This window comes from Camelus ferus, chromosome 6, assembly GCF_009834535.1.
Source record: "Camelus ferus isolate YT-003-E chromosome 6, BCGSAC_Cfer_1.0, whole genome shotgun sequence".
NCBI lineage: Eukaryota > Metazoa > Chordata > Mammalia > Artiodactyla > Camelidae > Camelus > Camelus ferus.
In genome coordinates, this window is record NC_045701.1 from 91,618,671 (window position 1) to 91,636,323 (window position 17,653).

Consider the following 17,653-nt stretch of genomic DNA (forward strand, 5'->3'; position numbering starts at 1 on the left):
TATAGCCTTAACATTGTTCTAAAAGTCAGAGCCATAGAAGATGTGTCTCAAAGGAGTCACTCCCCTCCTTTTGTCATATTCCTGGCTCCCCATCTCTACACTCTGTTCCCACACAGCTTATAAATTCAACCTTTAACCTTGCTTAATTCATAATGTTCATACTTTGAGTCTTTCCCTCCTCTCATTCCATCATTTTTCTTCAAAGTAGATGCCCCACAAATTTTACCAAAAGTGTAGAAGTTCTTCATAAAACTTAGAACACATTAATAGACAACATTAAAGATCTGGCAATTTGATAAAAGGAATTCATGAACCAGGCTTCATGAATTTTCTAAAAGTATGTTTATATTGGGTGTGTGTATTAATGAATTTTTTTTTCTGGAGCTAGATTCCATAACTTTCATCATGTTTCAGAAAAGTTTATTTAAATAAAAAAAGATAAGGTAAGAATGCGTTTAGAATGAATGAGTTTGGGTCTGACCAGTATAAAGGCTGGTTAGTGGGCCTCTTGTCTTCTGAATCTTTTCTACCTTTTGAAGATAACGTTTTAATTATCTCTTGTAATATGTGACTTCTTTTTGTGGTTAATCTGATTATACGTGTCAACTCAGCACCTGGCACTTGTAAACCTTTTGACCGCTGTTTTGTATCACAGCATCTTAAGGGTTTGAATGCAATTCAGAAATTTCCTTCTAGGTTAAATCTTTTAAAATGGTCTTTATTAAACCTGTTAAAGAATCTTTGGATTCCTGCTGTGTCAAGTCACTAAAAGATTACTCCAGCAGTAAGGGGTAAGGTTATTCAAAGAAGCACATGGGAAAAATTCATATTTTAAAGGAGTCTTTGAGCAACCTGCCACATGTGGCTCCCTTTTTGGATGTCCCATGTCTGAGAGCAGAGTGTGGTATAGTGCTTAAACCCTTGGGCACTGTAGCCATTCTGCCTTGGCTCAGTCTAGGCTCTGCCTTCTACTCGCTGAATGATCTGTTTAGTTTCCCCACCTAGCAAATGAGAATAGCAGTTATACCTACCTCATATGCACCTGTTTATTAAATAAGTAAAAGTTAAGTAGAAAAAGACTTAAAAGTAGAAATGTTTCTGCAGCCTTCAGAGCCTCCTCCACCCCCACCTTTACCCTGTGATGTTGAGTGTGGGTTCCATTGTGGCAGATTTCAGTAAAGGGTGGGTGATGTCATCACATTCTGAAGTTTAAAAAAAGACCAGAGCGATGGTGTTAATTGTTGCTTATGTCTGTTAAATTGTAATAAGAGTTTTTTTTTTTCTCTACCAAGCCAAACTAGCAAGACGCAGTCAAGAACGAGACAATCTTGGCATGCTGGTCTGGTCGCCTAATCAAAACCTATCAGAAGCAAAATGTAAGTTTCAGAGCACTTTTATTTTCCACCTTTCTTATTTACTGTACACTTTTAAAGTTACTTTTGTAGCTGAAAGTCTCTACATGTGTTACATTTCTCTTACATTTTTAAAGTAAATGATCTAAAGAGTTTGAAAGTGTGTTCCTTATTGTGAGCCATCATAATGGTTTAAAGATTCTTCAACTGCGTTTCATATCTACTTTTTATTCAGGGTGCTGTACTAGTTAACATTCTAAAATAACTAGAAGGAAAGGTTCAGAGTGGAAAGAAATTTATACTGCAGAATATAACTCCCTCAGCTGGGAATTTATAGATTTATAAAGATGAAGAGTTTAACAAATTTCTAATTTGAAAGATTGCAAAGTGCAAAAGTGTGTTATTGGCAACAAGTTTTATAATGTAGGAGGTCAGCCTCACTGGAAGTAGAACTTTTGAACTGGCCATTTGTTTTATGTGCTTAAAATTTTATTAGAATGAGTATTTTCAGCTACCTTGGGTTTTCTTTTAGGGGAGTAGGGTCCTCTAGCTATTAGTAATATTAATTATATTTCCAGAGTTTACTTTTTCAACTTTTCTATCCCCTCTGCTCAAGCAACGCCATACCAGAGTCACTTATATCTGACGTGTTGCCTCGAGTCTACTATTTTCAGAGTTTTTGTTTTCTTCATAACTTAAATGAGAGAAGAAAAACTAAATCCCCCTTTTTGAGAATTTTTCAGTGGGGGCGGTCCATAGATGGGATTTATGGGGATTTGTGAACTTAGAAGTCACGTGCAAAATTTTTTTTGGTGTATGTATGTTTTTGTGGAGAAGATTGGATTTTCAAAGGGCTCCTTGACAAAAATAGGTTAAGAATCGATGCTCTAAAACATAGTAGGACTTACAAAGCCTCATTGGTAAATGCTGGACAGGAAATTAACATTGTCAGTGAAGGCTGGAACTTAGGCTTTGATCAGGATTTCCCAAGTTGTGTTTTTCAGTATTAAAACTAGGTGCTAACAGGTTTCCGCTGCGAGTAAGTGTTAGGGATGATGCATATTAAATATTCTCTTGTGTATTTAACATCTGTGTTTGCATGTATAAGGTGCAAAGGGCTCATATGGTAAAGAAACATGTTTCATTTTGACCAAGAAGGATCCTTTTTAAAAATACAGTAACCTCCATGGAACACAGAAAATTCAACTACTGTTGGTAATGCTAAATTTAGCAATAACAGAATAATCTCAGACCAGTCTTACTATCAGAGTATCTTAATTTTGCCTCTATTGGGCTATGGCTTGATGAGTTTATCTAGGAGAACAGACTGTCAGGAGGAAGTGTATTTATTGGCATTTCTGATGCCTTTGCTGTGCTGGGGAAAACCTTTTAAGTATTTCCTATATTTTTGTTTGTATCTTTCCTTTGAGCACTTACAGTAACTTAAAAAAGCCATCTATTCCATTTTTTAACATGCTGTTCTTTCTAACTAAGAGCTGAGAATCTGCCTCTTGTAATTTTTAAAGCTTTGTTTTCCTGAGCTCTGCTAAGTGAGTCTGCTTCCATGTGAGTCTTCTACATATTCAGTCATCCTGCCTCCTTTATTGACCCCAGTCCAAGTTAAATCTGCCTAATTGCCCAAAGTGTTTTTCAGATGGTTTGATTTTTGGGTCTCTTTTCATCTCTGTTGCACTCCTGGATATATGGTCCATTTGGTCACAGTGCCCACCTTAAATTATGGTGCCCAGAACTGAATGTTAATAGTGAGCATTTCAGATCAAAACCACAACTAGGTACCATCTCACACCGATATGAATAACCATCATTAAAAAGTCCACAAACAATGAATGCTGAACAGAGGGTGTGGAGAAAAGGGAACTCTCCTCTCCCACACTGTTGGTGGGAGCGTAATTTGGTGCAGCCACTATGGAAAACAGTATGGAGGTTCCTTAAAAAACTAAAAATAGAGCTGCCATATGATCCAGCAGTCCCACTCCTGGGCATATATCCAGAGAAAACTCTAACTCGAAAAGATAATGCACCCCAATGTTTGTAGCAGCACTATTTGCAATAGCCATGTCATTGAAGCAGCCTAAATGTCCATTGACAGATGAGTGCATAAAGAAGATGTGGTATATGTGTGTGTGTGTGTGTGTACACACACAGTGGAGTACTACTCAGCCACAAAAAAGAATAAAATAATGCCATTTGCAGAAACATGGATGGATCTAGAGATTATCATACTAAGTGAAGTCAGACAAAGGAAAATACCATATAATGTCACTTATATGTAGAATATAAAAAAAGGACACAAATGAATTATTTACAAAACAGAAACAGACTCACAGATGTAGAGAACACACTTGTGGTTACCAGGGGGAACAGGGGGAGTAGAGGAATAAATTAGGAGTTCAGGATTTGCAGATATTAACTACTATACATAAAATAGATAAACAACAAGGTCCTACTGTAGAGCACAGGGAACTATATTCAGTATCTTATAATTACCTATAGTGAAAACGAATATGAAAAAATATGTATGTATAACTGAATCTCAGTATACTGTACACCAGAAACTAATACAACATTGTAAATCAATTATACTTCAATTAAAAAAAAGAGTAGTGAGCATTTGTTGAGCCTTTATGCCAACCATGTAATAAAATGCTTTCCATGTTCTATGTCATTCAATCTTTACAGTAACCCTGAAGGAAGTTTTTGTCCCCATTTTACAGATGGCATTCCACAATTCAAAGAGGGTTGTGAAACCAACACAGTCAGTGGTGGAGCCAGCAGTATCAAGTTTGCTGACTCTTCACCCTGGGCATGCTCTCAACGTGTCCCTCAGGTTGAGCTCATCAGTCTCCGTCCTTTCTTCATTTCAGTCACTTTCCTTCTGTTACGACAGTTCAAGGTTATACTAGTGCCTCTTGCTCCTATTCTGTTACCTGTTGGAATCTTTCATGTCAGAGTATTATTTTATGTTTTCAAGACCTAGAAGAAAAGAGCAGAATATGAAAAATTAGAAGATTTTTAAATAATGGTTTTGCCTAAAATAGATTTGTAGTTTTCATGTAAGTCTTGCCAGTAGAGATAAAAACTTTATATTCTTAAAACCAATCCACAAGTAACATTTATATATTGCTGAAAGTTCAGAAGACACAGAATAGTATAAACAAGAGACAGTTCACCCATATTTCATTATCCAGAGATAGCTATTGTTAAACAATTTGGGGTGTTTTTCCAGTCCTTTTTTCCCTCTGTGCATGTTTATATAAGTGAGATGATGGTGTTTCTATATATGTGGGTGTCCATTGTCTTCCTGGACATTGACCTAAGCGTTTCTTACCTTGCTAGACCACTAAACAGTGCTGCAGCAAACATTTGAAATAACCATGTAATATTCTATCATATGTATATATCAGTGTATTTAATCATTATTCTATTAAAAATTTAGGTTGTTTCTAATTTGTTGCTATTGTAAAAGAAGGTGGTAGTGAAAAACTGAATCACAGAGCTTTGTTCTCTTTTTCTTTCTGGTTACGTTTTTAGTATTTTCTTAAGATTTATCCCTAGAAGTGGAATTGTGGGTTGATGAGAATTTGCTTAACTGCTCAGGTGGGAAGATACTAACGTAGCCCTTGATGTGAGTCAGGTTTCTTTTGTGGAGCTCTGAGAGTCATACTTGTGACTGATAGTCTCATCACAGTTAGGCCTTGAAATGAAATCACAGTTCAAACAAGAACACACAGTTTGTTCTCTCTGCCATCTGTCGTTTCTCCCTCAGTTTCCCTCCCTCCCAGTATATAGGCAAAAGAGAAGTCTTCCCATTTGCCTTTCTGATTTATTTTCAGAGAATGTGGAAGTCTTGGTTGCCCACCGTTTGCTCTGACGTCATGTAGAGAGAATATGTGAGACCCCTGTAGACTTCCAGTAGATGTCCTCCCATGTGACGGTGTCTGTGAGCCCTGGCCTTTCCTGTGTTGGCTTCCTTCTTCTGAAGTAACAGTTTAGAGTTCTGCTTCTTAGGGTTACTGCAAGTTTACAGAATTATTTGTGTTTATAAAAATAAATGCTTTTGTAGAAATTTCAAACTATACAGAAAATATATAATATAGACAATTAAAGCTCTCTTACGGCGGAGAGAGTATAGCTCAGGGGTAGAGTGCGTTCTTAGCGTGCCCGAGGTCCTGGGTTCAATCCCCAGTACCTCCTCTGAAAATAGATAAACAGACTTAATTCCCCCCTGCCAAATAATGCATATGCGAATAGTGAAAAATACCCTGTGTCTCCCAAGTTAACCGCCATTATGTTAATTTTCTGAGTGTCTGTTAGTCCTTATAAACTTACCGTGTTTTTTTTTTAATGGTGGTATAATATAGGTGTTTCATAGTTAAAGCGTTTCTAAACAGTGCTGCAGTGAACCTCTTTGAAGGGAATTTGCTAGGTCAAATGGTACCTAGATTTTTCTGTGTTTCTTCTAAGGAGTTGTATGAGTGTGCCTGTTTTCCAAAACCTCCCTAGAACTTGAGTATATATATTTTTTTCTCTTAAGAATTTTTTTCAAAAAATTATTTTTTATTGTGGTGAAATACAACATAAAATTTACCATCTTAACCATTTTTAAGTGTACAGTTCAGTTGTATTAATTACATTCACACCAGCCTCCAGAACTCTTTTCATCTTGCAAAACTGAAACTCTGTTCCCATTAAAGAACAGTTCTGCATCACCCCTTCCCCAGCGTCTGGCACCCACCATTCCGCTTTCCCACTCAGTGAGTTTGACCCCTCTAGGTGCTTTGTGTAAGTGGGGTTATAGAGGATTTGCTTTTTGTGACTGGTTTGTTTCACTTAGCAAAATGTCCTCAAGACTCGTCCATGTTGCAGTGTGTGTCGGAATTTCCTCGTTTTTATGGCTGAACAATACTCCATTGTATGGATAGACTAGACCATATTTTGTCTATCCATTCATCTGTTGATGGACACTTGGGTTGTGTCCACGTTTTGGCTTTTGTGAATAATGCTGCTGTGAACATCGGTGCACAGGTATCTCTTTGAGACCCTGCTTTCAGTTCTTTTGTGTATATGCACAGGAGTGGGTTTGTGCTGGATTTGGTAATTCTGTTTTTTAATTAATTAATTAAGTAATTTTGTTAGGGGGGGTTAGATTTACTTATTTATTTATTTTTAGAGGAAGTGCTGGGGATTGAACCCAGGACTTTGTGTATGCTAAGCATGTGCTCTACCACTTGAGCTATACCCTCCCCCACCCCGTTATTAAATTTTTTAAGAATTGACATACTATTTTCTACAGAAGCTGTATCATCTTACATTCCCACCAATAGTGCACGAGAGTTCCAATATCTCCACATCCTTGTCAACACTTGTTATTTTTTGTTCTACTTTGATAGTAGCCATCCTAATGGATATGAAATGGTATCTCATTGGGTATTTTTTTTTTCCAACTTAGCTGAACTGATAGAAAAGGATTTCATTAATTATTAATAAGGTTGAGCATCTTTGTATTTTGACCTTTTAATTCTACAAATAGCCTTATTTTTTGTTTTTTGTTTTAATTATGTTTAGTTAAATGTATCCATCTTATTTGTGGCTTCTAGAATACTGTCATGCAGACATATATATCTGTGTTTCTTCTGTTCACCCTCCTTCCCCTCCCTCTTTATTTACATCATTGTTATGTCTGCAGTTACTGAATTCTTTCCCACTTCACTTACATTAAACTCATTTATGTACATTGGTCTATATCTGGACTCTCGATTTTGTTTCATTGATCTATCTGTTGGTTCCTGATTTGGTACCATTTCAGTTCTTTTTCGTGTTCTTGGCTCATATGTTTATTATAGGTGAATCGTAGGCTTGTATCAAGTTCTCTCCAAAAGTATCTTTATTGGGGTTATAGTGGATTTGAGTTTATTTAGTGAGAGTTGGTTTCATTTATATTTTTACTGAGCAGTTTTGTGTGCCTGGTAGTGTATCATAACTGAAGGATTCTGGGGGCTTATATTCTAATGGAGAAAGAGGAGGGAGAGGAACACGTAAACAAATAATTTGTGTTTGCTTTAGTCCAACTTTTCCTCTTAAATAGTTGCAAACAATGGAGGCTTAGAGAAGTTAAGTCAAATGTTTATGGTCCCTCAGCTAGTTAGTAGCCAAATTTGGTAGGCTAGATCTCTGGTCTCCAGACTGCGTTTATTACACACTTTTGCCTTCGTGTAGATTTAATAAACTATAATTAAATAACATAAAACATTACTGATATTACACTAGTTACACCGTGTCTAAGTAAAACTTCTTTAAAGAAAGATAAAGCTTGTGGAGTACACCTGGAAAATGTGCCTTGTAGAGACACATGTCATGTAGAGGACACGTAAACAATTCCAGGTAGCGTAGATGAGGACAGTAGGATTTAGATGGTGTTATATTACGTTACTGTGGAAATTACATGATTAAACAAAGACTTGGTATTTAGGGGACAAAGGAGGTTAAATCATTTGGTGGAATCTGGAGGTTGGGCAGACAGTAAGAGAAACTGAAAAATGTTCACTAATTGGAGGAGAGGATAATTGATTCTTACATTATTTTAACATCAAGCATCTCCTATGCAGTCTTAGTATATCTTCCTGGGTAGAAACAAGCATTGAAAAGAGTTAACATTTGGGTAGAATTTTGAGGAATGAATGAGTTGGCTGCCTGGACCAGAGACAAAAATGTACCTGGAAAGAGAAAGGAAAGAAGAAAGCGTAGGTGTGAAGATGCTGGAGGAAACAGTGCTTTATTATAGAGACCTGCCTCCTGGCTGTGATACACGTTGTACTTGGGGAAGTGAGCAGCAATGAAACTGAAAAGGCAGACTTCTTAAAGGGATGAGGATTTTTGAGGGACTTTTAGCTAGAAGCAATATATTTACATTAGAAAGCTCTTGACAGCCCTGTGGTTTAGAGGCGAGCTGGGACTGGAGGCGGTAAGTGCTGGTGCAGTTCCAGGTGAGAGAAGGTGATGCCCTTACTGGGCCATTGCTGTTACAGGGGGGCTTGATGGAGATGAAGGGAGTCAAAACAGCAATGTCAGGAGTGCTTGAACTTGCTCAAAGGAGGCGGAGATCAGAGGAGTGTGGGGTTAGATGGGTGGTCCAGGTGGCCTTTAACCTGCCTTTAAAGCAGGAGACTGTTACATCTAGGTGCAGTTGAATTTTTATTGAAGATACCTGCTAGGCATTTGTCTCTGTGATAGACATCCTCTCCCCGTGGGTTCTGCACCCTGTCGCCATTATGATGTGTACAGCTGCCCCTGCGTGGGTGCCTTCCTCTGCTCCCACCGGTGGGCATCCTCCCCACCTATTCCAGGCTGCCCTCCCTTGGTGACTCCCTCCTCATCCCACTTGGTTCACTCCTAGATGTCTGCCTTGCCCGCCCTAACAGCTCTGGGGCAATCCTCTCTCTGCAGGGATGCTGCTGCCCTGGTGAGTACAGTGCACTCTTCCTGGTCCCCTCTGGCTCTTGCGCTTCCCTGGGTGGACCTGCCAGGGCTTGGGCTTTGTGAAGAGAAGCACTTGTAGGTTACCAGAACCAAGTAGACACATTCATTGCAAGAAACCTCAAACAGTTGTTTTACTAGGTAGTCTTATCTTTGAAGTGTATGTGGAGTTTGACCACATCTTATTCCCAGTCTGGCTCATGTTACTGTGTTAAGGAAAACAAAAAAGTTTATCAAAGCAGGCATGGTTAAATGTAATACAGAACTGTGGCCGGGGAGAATTCTTAGAAGGGAGTTTTAGGAGAGAGGATAGGTTAGGAAAGGGAATAATCTGAGGATGACTTTTTACTGTCTGAGTCTCGTTAAGGTAGAGCTTGAAAGAGGTGCACTGGAGCTCATGGGGTGCGGGGTGCCACCATGCACACCGTGGAGGTTTCCTGAGGAAACTTGCCTTGGGCGTAGAGGGTAGCAGTGTAAACTTGGCTGTTGGGAACCAGTAAAGCCATGGTGTTGCTCATTATGCATCACGTATTGTGTAGGTTATATAATCAGTGTTTCTGCAGATATTCAAGGGATTGCATTTTGTTTCTATTTTATAAAAATGAAGAGAAACTGGTACAGTGATCAGAAGCATTGTTCCTAGTACTGAAATAGACAAAGATGGAAATCATTAGCTGTGCCTGAGACAACCAGGCTGGGTGATTATTTTTTAAAAGCTGGCTGGCTATTAACTATAAAGAAAAAAACTAGCACATATAACATGATAGACATGGAATTTAAAATTGTGTCAAAAGGCAAGTCAGATAAACAACAAAGTCCTACTGTAGAGCACAGGGAACTACGTTCAATACCTGTAGTAGCCTACAATGAAAAAGACTATGTAAAGAAATATATGTATGTATATGTAGAACTGAATCACTGCTGTACGCTAGAAATTAACTCAGCACTGTAAACTGAACTTCATTTTTTTTTTTAGCAAGTCAAGTTAGAGATTTTAAAATAAGTTTTAGCTTTCTTGGAATGAGAACCCTCATTAGACCTACAACATTTGCAAAAGTTGTTTCTACGTTGTCATTTGACTTCAGTACACATTTTCAAGATTATATTGTGTGTGAAAATTTCATAGATATATAGATATGTGTATATATATAGATTCATAGATATGTGTAAACTTTCATAGAAATATACAGTAAATGTCAGGAGCCTCTATTCAAAACTTTCCAGTTCACCATAGATGAAGGTCAGAAGACCTGATAGCTGCCACAAGGCCCTGTGCAGTCTGACCCCACTCCCGCCACTTACTTTAGTCTCTGAAAGCCAGTGAGTGGAGGAGCTGGACGTGTGTTTAGTTTGGTGCCACTCCTCTGGCGGCGTGTGATGGGCGTGCAGTCAGGTACTGTCCAGTGAGAAAATGATGGGGGTATTGTCACTTTTTTGTATGGAGATTTGCAAAAATAGGCTTTTTTTTTTAAACTACAGTTTACAATGTTGTGTCAGTATCTGGTATACAGCACAATAGTTCAGTCATATGTATACATACATACATTCCTTTTCATATTCTTTTTCATTGTAGGGTACTACAATATATTGAATATAGTTCCCTGTGCTCTGCAGTAGAAACTTGTTGTTTTATCCATTTTATAGATAGTAGTTAGTATCTGCAGATCTTGAACTCCCAGTTTATCCCTTCCCACCCCCTTTCCGCTTTGGTAACCATAAGTTTGTTTTCTATGTCTGTGAGTCTCTTTCTGCTTTGTAAATAAGTTCACTTGTGTCATTTTTTTAGATTCCTCATATGAGTAATATCATATAGTTTTTTTCTTTCTCTTTCTGGCTTACTTCTTAGTATGACAGTCTCCAGGTCCATCCATGTTGCTGCATACGACATTATTTTATTCTTTTTAATGGCTGAGTAGTATTCCATTGCATAAATACACCACATCTTCTTTATCCAGTCATCCGTTGGTGGACATTTAGGTAGTTTCCGTGTCTTGGCTATTTTATATAGTGCTGTGAACACTGGGGTGCATGTATCTTTTTGAATTAGAGTTCTCTCCAGATCTATGCCCAGGAGTGGGAGTGCTATAGTTTTTTAAGGAATCTCACACAGTTTCCTATGGTGGCTGCACCAAACTACATTTCCACCAACAGTGTAAGAGGGTTCCCTTTTCCTCACACCCTCTCCAGCAAAAAATAGACTTTTTGGCTATTTGCTATGACACTTGGGTCACCTGGAACCCTCTAACATTTTCTTCTTTGCCACTTACCTTTTGATGACCATTCTTTTACTCAGTAATTAGGAGTGACTGTGCGTGTGCCAGGCACTGGAGGGACACAAGGGTGAGCCACCTGACAGGTCCCCGCCCGGATGCAGCTTACAGTCTGATGGGTGGGTTGTATGTGCGCTGATAAGAGGGAAAATTGTACTTAGATTTCACACCTGTTCTTTGCCTGGAGTATGTGCAGGTGTAGGGATAGGATAAGCCAATGTTGGCACCACATGCTGACACCACATGCCAACAGAGGAGTTTTCAGCTTTTTATAAAAAAAAGGCTATCAGGTTTTGGAGTTTGTGATTAAAATTATGTTTTTAAGGGTGTGAAAACTACTTTTTAAAAATCATTTTTATTCTCTTAAGTGCTCTAGAGTTAGCTAAAATGTGTAAAACTTACTAGAAGAGACAGAGCTGAATTTACAAACTATAGTGGAAGCCCTCCATTAAAAATCAAGTATTACTTTACCCTTTAGTCATGTCAGTGTGTCATACCTTCATCCTTTTAAATTTAAAAAATGTCATTTTTTAAAGATACCATAATTTAGCCTTTCTGTTTACAATGGACGTTTGTTTTCAGTTTTTTAATACTGCATCTATTACTCCTGGGAACGTCCTTTGACTGCTTTCTGAGGTCCATCCACAGTACAGATGTGCGGTTCTGAGAGGTCGATGCCAAATCATTTTCCAGAGTGAAATGCACACTGTAATTGTTCAGTGTTCTCTCCAGTGTGTGTTATTGTTGGACTTAACGCATTTTAGACTGTCCAGGGAGTATTGCATTGTTTCTCATACCAGGGAATTTTTCTGTTTTTGTTGGGAGTGATAGTGACATTGTGGTTCTGTCAAAAATATGTCCACATTTTTTAAAAGATGGATATTAATATATATCATATATATGATATATATATATAAATACACATATGCATGGATGAAATAACTGAGATTTACTTTAAAATTCTTCAGCAGATTTTGGGTCAGTTGGCCTGATTGGACACAGAGTAAAGTACTGTTTCAATGTTAAATTTACTGTTCTGTTGTTATATAAGAGAATATATCTACTCTTAAGAAATATATGCTAAGTATTTAAGAGTGCAGGACCATCGTGTATGGCACTCTCAAATGGTTCAGAAAAGTAGCTACACATACACATACAAGCTTGTTTTTATTATTAAAAATAATCTATAATTCCTTCACCTTTTGTCACTTTGGATGTAACCACTGTTAAAATTTTGCTTTCGTGTCTTTTCTGTGTGCTTGTGTGTCCTCTGATTTTAAGCACAAATGGGTCATACTGTATATAATAGTTTTTCAACTTAACTTTTCCTGTGATTAAAAATTAAACTGAGTTTTGGTTCTGAATAATATCATATAGCTTAATTTATTTAACCATGTCCCTATTCTTGGACACTTCTTTTTTTCCAACTTTTTCCCTCCTGCCAGTAACATGAGTAAGCAGGAATTTACTGTATGTTTTTCCAGTAGACAAGAAAGCCATCCTTAATTCAGCCAATTGGGTTTCCCATTTAAACTCTTTCCTAGTTCTTTTTCTCTGGCATGTACAGAATTAATGACTTGTGTGATTATTTCTCTGTGGCCAGACTGACTTCTGTGAAGGCAGAGACTCTTTTTAAATCATGGCTATATAAGCAGTACTAGGCACACAGTAGGTCTAAAAGATACATTAAATCAGTGGAGAATAATTAAATATAAGACATATTAGTTTATGATAAAATACCACTTTCTGCAACCTCCTTTGAAAGCTCAATTTATCTTTACTGGATAAAGAACACCCCCCCCAACAAGATTCAAGCACTGACAGTGGGAAAACCTGCCCCCTCCCAACAAGCACGCCCCCCCATATTCTCACTGTCCCACTATGTAGTTTAGCTTTCATTTCTGGAGCTAGAGGAACCAGGGCCCGCAGAGAAGTGTTTGTCTAAAGTTTTGTGGGCAGGGCTTCCTGTAGCTGCCTCCCTGTGTGCCTCTCTTGGTCTCACTGGGGACCACTCTCTCCTGTGTCTCGTACGCGAATGGATTGTACTGAGGAAAGACAGTTGTTTGTATAGTTGAAAGAGGCAGTGTTAAAGGACGGATGTCCCTATGAAGTGACATTTGTGGGCAAGTCACTAGGATTTGCAGACAGTTAAGTCCTTCTTCTGACCTTCCTCCCTGGTCATAAGCCCTCAGTGGGAGGTGGACTTGAAATTGGTCATTTAAATAAGAACCTCTTTAGTCACTGAGAGGAAAATTTTTTTGCATGATTGAAATTCACAACTCACGAATTCACAAACCTCATTTTATGTAGCAGTAACATAAAAAGCACATTCCTGTTTCTATTGTTCTGATATTGTCATAATCTTTTTAATGCCAAACCCTTAAAATTTTGTGCTTGTTCAGATGGGGTTTTTTTTATCACATTAAATGGGGAATGCTCCTTACACATTAACATTGCTCTAACTCACTGATTCTCAAAACTGGCCCATCACAGTCACCTGGGAGCATTGTGAAAACCAACCAAAAACATCAGTAGTGCATGAGATTTTTTCCCTTGATCTAAGTGTGAGAATTCACCCTGCTGTGTCCTTAGGTATGTGCTTGTCTCTACACATGTCATATTTTGTAAAAACTACATGTATGCATAAAGTTTATGCATACATCCATGCACACGTGTGTGTATATGTATACACTTACACATACAGAACAGGCTGGAGCTCAAGAGCCAGCATTTTAAAGACATTTACCCCATGGTTCTCATCAGTTAGGACTGGTGACCGCTGAACCATAGCACAGCGCTGAGGGGGCTCAGGGACTGGGTTCAGTTTCTCTTGTAAATTCATTCTGTGGTTGGAAACTGCTGCACCCCTTCCTTCTAGTTTATGAAGGAGTTAATCTTAATAATACTTTACAATCACACATTTTGACTTCTTCGTGTTTTCATACAAAGTATACGAAGTATTTATATGTATATATTTATATATACACACACCTACGTATTTTTATACAAAGTATTTATAAAGTACTTCCTATCTTATGGATGACAAATGGGTTTAGCCTGAAAGTTCCTGATAGAAACTAAGGACTTTGACTCCTGGTCCGGGGTTCTTTCTGCTGTGAGGTTATAGGTGAATTGAGGGTTAGTCTTTTTCCCACCTACCCCACCCCCCTTTAATGTCAGGAGATATAGCCTTTAATTGCAGGAGACACAGACCTTGTTTTGAGCATGGTCCTTCCTTCAGCTCGTATGCATAAAAGCAAAACAGGGAGAGCAAACAGAACTACTTTGAGTGCACAGTTGCCCCTGTGGGCCTCAGTCATCAAGTAAGTGACTTGCTGTGAAGAAGACGCAGGAGGGTCGCATGTCACCACGTGATCTTACCCTTTACTGTAGACTTGGGACACTTTAAAGAAGAAAGGTGGTTATTGCTTTGATTAGTCACAACTAAATGTCATTCTAGTGATGATCAGTTTTTAAAATATGGGAGAGGCTATGCCTATCTGGAGAACACACAAGTGTGTGAGTACTGGAGTAAAGAGGAGGCATGCTCTTATCTTTTTATTGGAAAAAAATCTTCAATGCAGCACACAAAAAAGTTCACATTTAACATTTAAATATTTAAAATATTACTCATGAAATGTTAGTCGTGGAAGATAAGTCTTAAGTCAGTCTACTCGTACACTGAAAAAGGAAACTAAGGCACAGACAGGCAGGGGAAGAACTTCTCCAGAGCCGTATGAGTTGATGCTGGACACAGGAGCGGTATAGAGGTGCAGTTTAGGAAGGAGTAGATGCCAGAAGCTGAATTTAAACACGTACAGCTTAGGAGGGTGCTCCTGTTTCTCATTTCCACTTGTGTCTGAGACTGGGCTGGATTTTGTAGAATTAACTGGAGTGCTGGAGGGTGGTGGGAGCTTTTTCTGTAAAGTGGGATTTTAACAAAACTACATTAAGAAATAGCATTTTCATAAAGGAAGTGTATTTTATTACTGACTAGGGAGGACTGGTTGATTGTATTATACTCCAGCAGTCTTGGTGGCTTATCTGGTTTCCTGTGCCCTCTCCCCTGTCCCTGAGAGACTCCAGGGGATGGTTAAGTGTTAACTGTAGTCATGTCTGTGCCCACCAGGGGGCATAATTGCTTTACCTAAATGATTTATGCTCATTTTGATTCTCAGTGATTTACAGTGGTAACTCATTTCTCATTTTAGTAATAAAAGGCGATGCCACAATATTTGCTATAATATCCTTGAAAAATTTTAGCATGCTCATTTTGAGCTGTGAGGGAGAAATTCGTACCATGTTTCCTTTGCAGTGCCTAATGCTACTTATGATGATAAAAAAAATACGTCTTTAAAAAGCTGTACCAAGGCTGTAGCTTTGTCCTCAAGCTACCTTACGGATGTCAGCCTCTTGCTCTGCATACACTGCAGGATCACAAGGTCTTCCGAGTCTCTGCAGTGTCTGGGCGGGCGGAGGGTGAGCTCAGGTTACTGGGGCAGTTTTCATCTGCATTCTTCTGACCGTTTTGCAGTTGAATTTGAGACTCCTACTCAAGGTGCTGGGCATTTAGGTCACTGAATTAAAACATGAATCTAGAAACAAATGAAGCCTAGCACGAGGCAGCCATTTGCCTGTGGTCCTCAGTTTCCGTCTCTCCCTGCATCAACCCCAGTTCTGCTTTCTTCACTTCATTCATACTGAAATGACTGCTTTGCCTGGCTCAGCTCTCCGCTGCTGTCACGTGCCCTCTGCCTCGGTCTCCCTCACTCAGGCATGAGGCAGCACGCGGAGTCTGACCCCCGGGTGCTGGGCTCAGACACTCAGAGTATATTTGAGTCCATTGTCTGCTACCTGCCAGCTGGGTGACCTGGCCAAATTGCCTAACTTCTCTGAGCCTCAGTTTCTTCACTTGCAAATGGAAGTGATGATAGAATGGTGGGAGAGGACTAGCAGGCCGTGCATGCCCGCAGTAGTGAATTCTCAGGTGCTGGCTACTGCCGTTACTTCGTGCAGCTGTGGAGTCTTTAGGGCGCTTTCCTTCCTTCATTGTCGTCGCTGTCGTTGCTCTCTGGTCGTTTTGCTTTCTCAGACTGTCCCACGTCTCCGCTGTTACTGCATGTACGTAGGTTCTCTTCTGTCCCTGGGTGTTCTTTCAGGCTGCTGCAGGGAATCTTTTTTTTTCTTTTGTATTGTGGGCTGCGATTTAACACAGTGCTCTGTACATAGTAAGAGCAGTTCAGTACCTGTTGGACGAGGCCTTACGGATTTTGTGACTTTTCTTGACGAGGCTCACACACATTCTGCCTTTATGTGATATTACCCCCAAACATAACTCCCTCACCTGTGCTTCCCATGATGGTGAGCTCTCGTCAAACAGCCAGTGGTGCACACGGTCCATGCACTTCAGCAGGTCCGCATGACGCGTCTGTCTGTGTCCATCGCAGTTTAGGACTGGGTGGTTCTCCCTGGTGGTTCTGCGTTTCACAGTGCTAGAGTGCATGTAGCCCTGTGTCTGACCCAGCTGCCTCAGACCCACAGACCAGGACGTTAGCCAAGCTGCCGAAGCGAGCCTGCTCCCAGCTCTGTCCCCTATGTGCCAGGGAGGCTGGCGAGTCTGATGCCAGGCCCGGCCCGTGACGTGTCCTGGCATTTCCTTAAGCTGCATGGACTTTGCTCATTGCCCTGATCGCAGCTCACTTAATGACTCTGCCCACGGTGGCCCCTCGCCCCAAATTGGGATGGACTCTGGTTAACCTTTAAGCTTCTAGAGCAGATCAGGCTCTCATTGTGCCACACGAGGTGCTGGAACCGCCCAGCCCCGCCGGCCGCCTCTGAGCTTGTGCTTCTCTAGCTCCCTTCCTGGTCATCCCCTGCCTCCGGCGTCTGGGCCTCCTTGGGTTTTATCAGGGCAGCTGGGAGGAGGTTTTGCTTTTTTGGGTTGCAAGCTCATTTCTGCTTAAGGAAGCCATGTGGGAGGTTTTGAAAAGTGTGCCCTTCCCATTGTCTTCCTGACTCCCCAGCAGCTCCGGGAGGCCGTGTGAAGGAGCAGGGCAGGAGGTGGAGAGGGCACTGGGTGTCCAGGACGGTGCTGGTGGCCATGTCCATTTGATGATGACAGGGAATGAGGGCTGGAGATGGTACGGAGTAGGAAGGCCGTAAGAGACAAGGCCTGTCGCAGCATTATTTATGCATGTGGCACTCTGAGTTAGCGCTAGTCCAGAACATTCCATGAGGAGGAGTTCCTACTGTGATGTAGTTTTCAGTTAGGTTAGGTGATGGCCCAGATCTACTGATGAGAGCTACTTCCTGGAAGGGTTGAGGAGATTGCTAAAGGTAACAGTCTTGAATAGAGTGCTTATTGCCTGGCAGACACCACTAGCTATGGGTTCATTTTATCAAGAGACAGAGCCAAGATTTGATCTGCGTCTTTCTTACCCCATACCTAACCTGTGTTGCCTTTCTTTTCTTTTTTAATTGAAGTGTAGTTGACTTACAATATTGTGTTAGTTTCAGATGTATGGCAAAGTGATTCAG

General features: G+C 40.0%; 1 protein-coding gene across 1 annotated transcript in view; it reads left to right on the forward strand.

The window, feature by feature from the left end:
• Positions 1 to 17,653, forward strand: part of RCOR1 (REST corepressor 1) — a 105,772-nt gene that overhangs the window by 64,461 nt on the left and 23,658 nt on the right. The window contains 1 exon segment of the mRNA XM_032482720.1: positions 1,293 to 1,376. Coding sequence (XP_032338611.1) covers positions 1,293 to 1,376 — 84 coding nt within the window.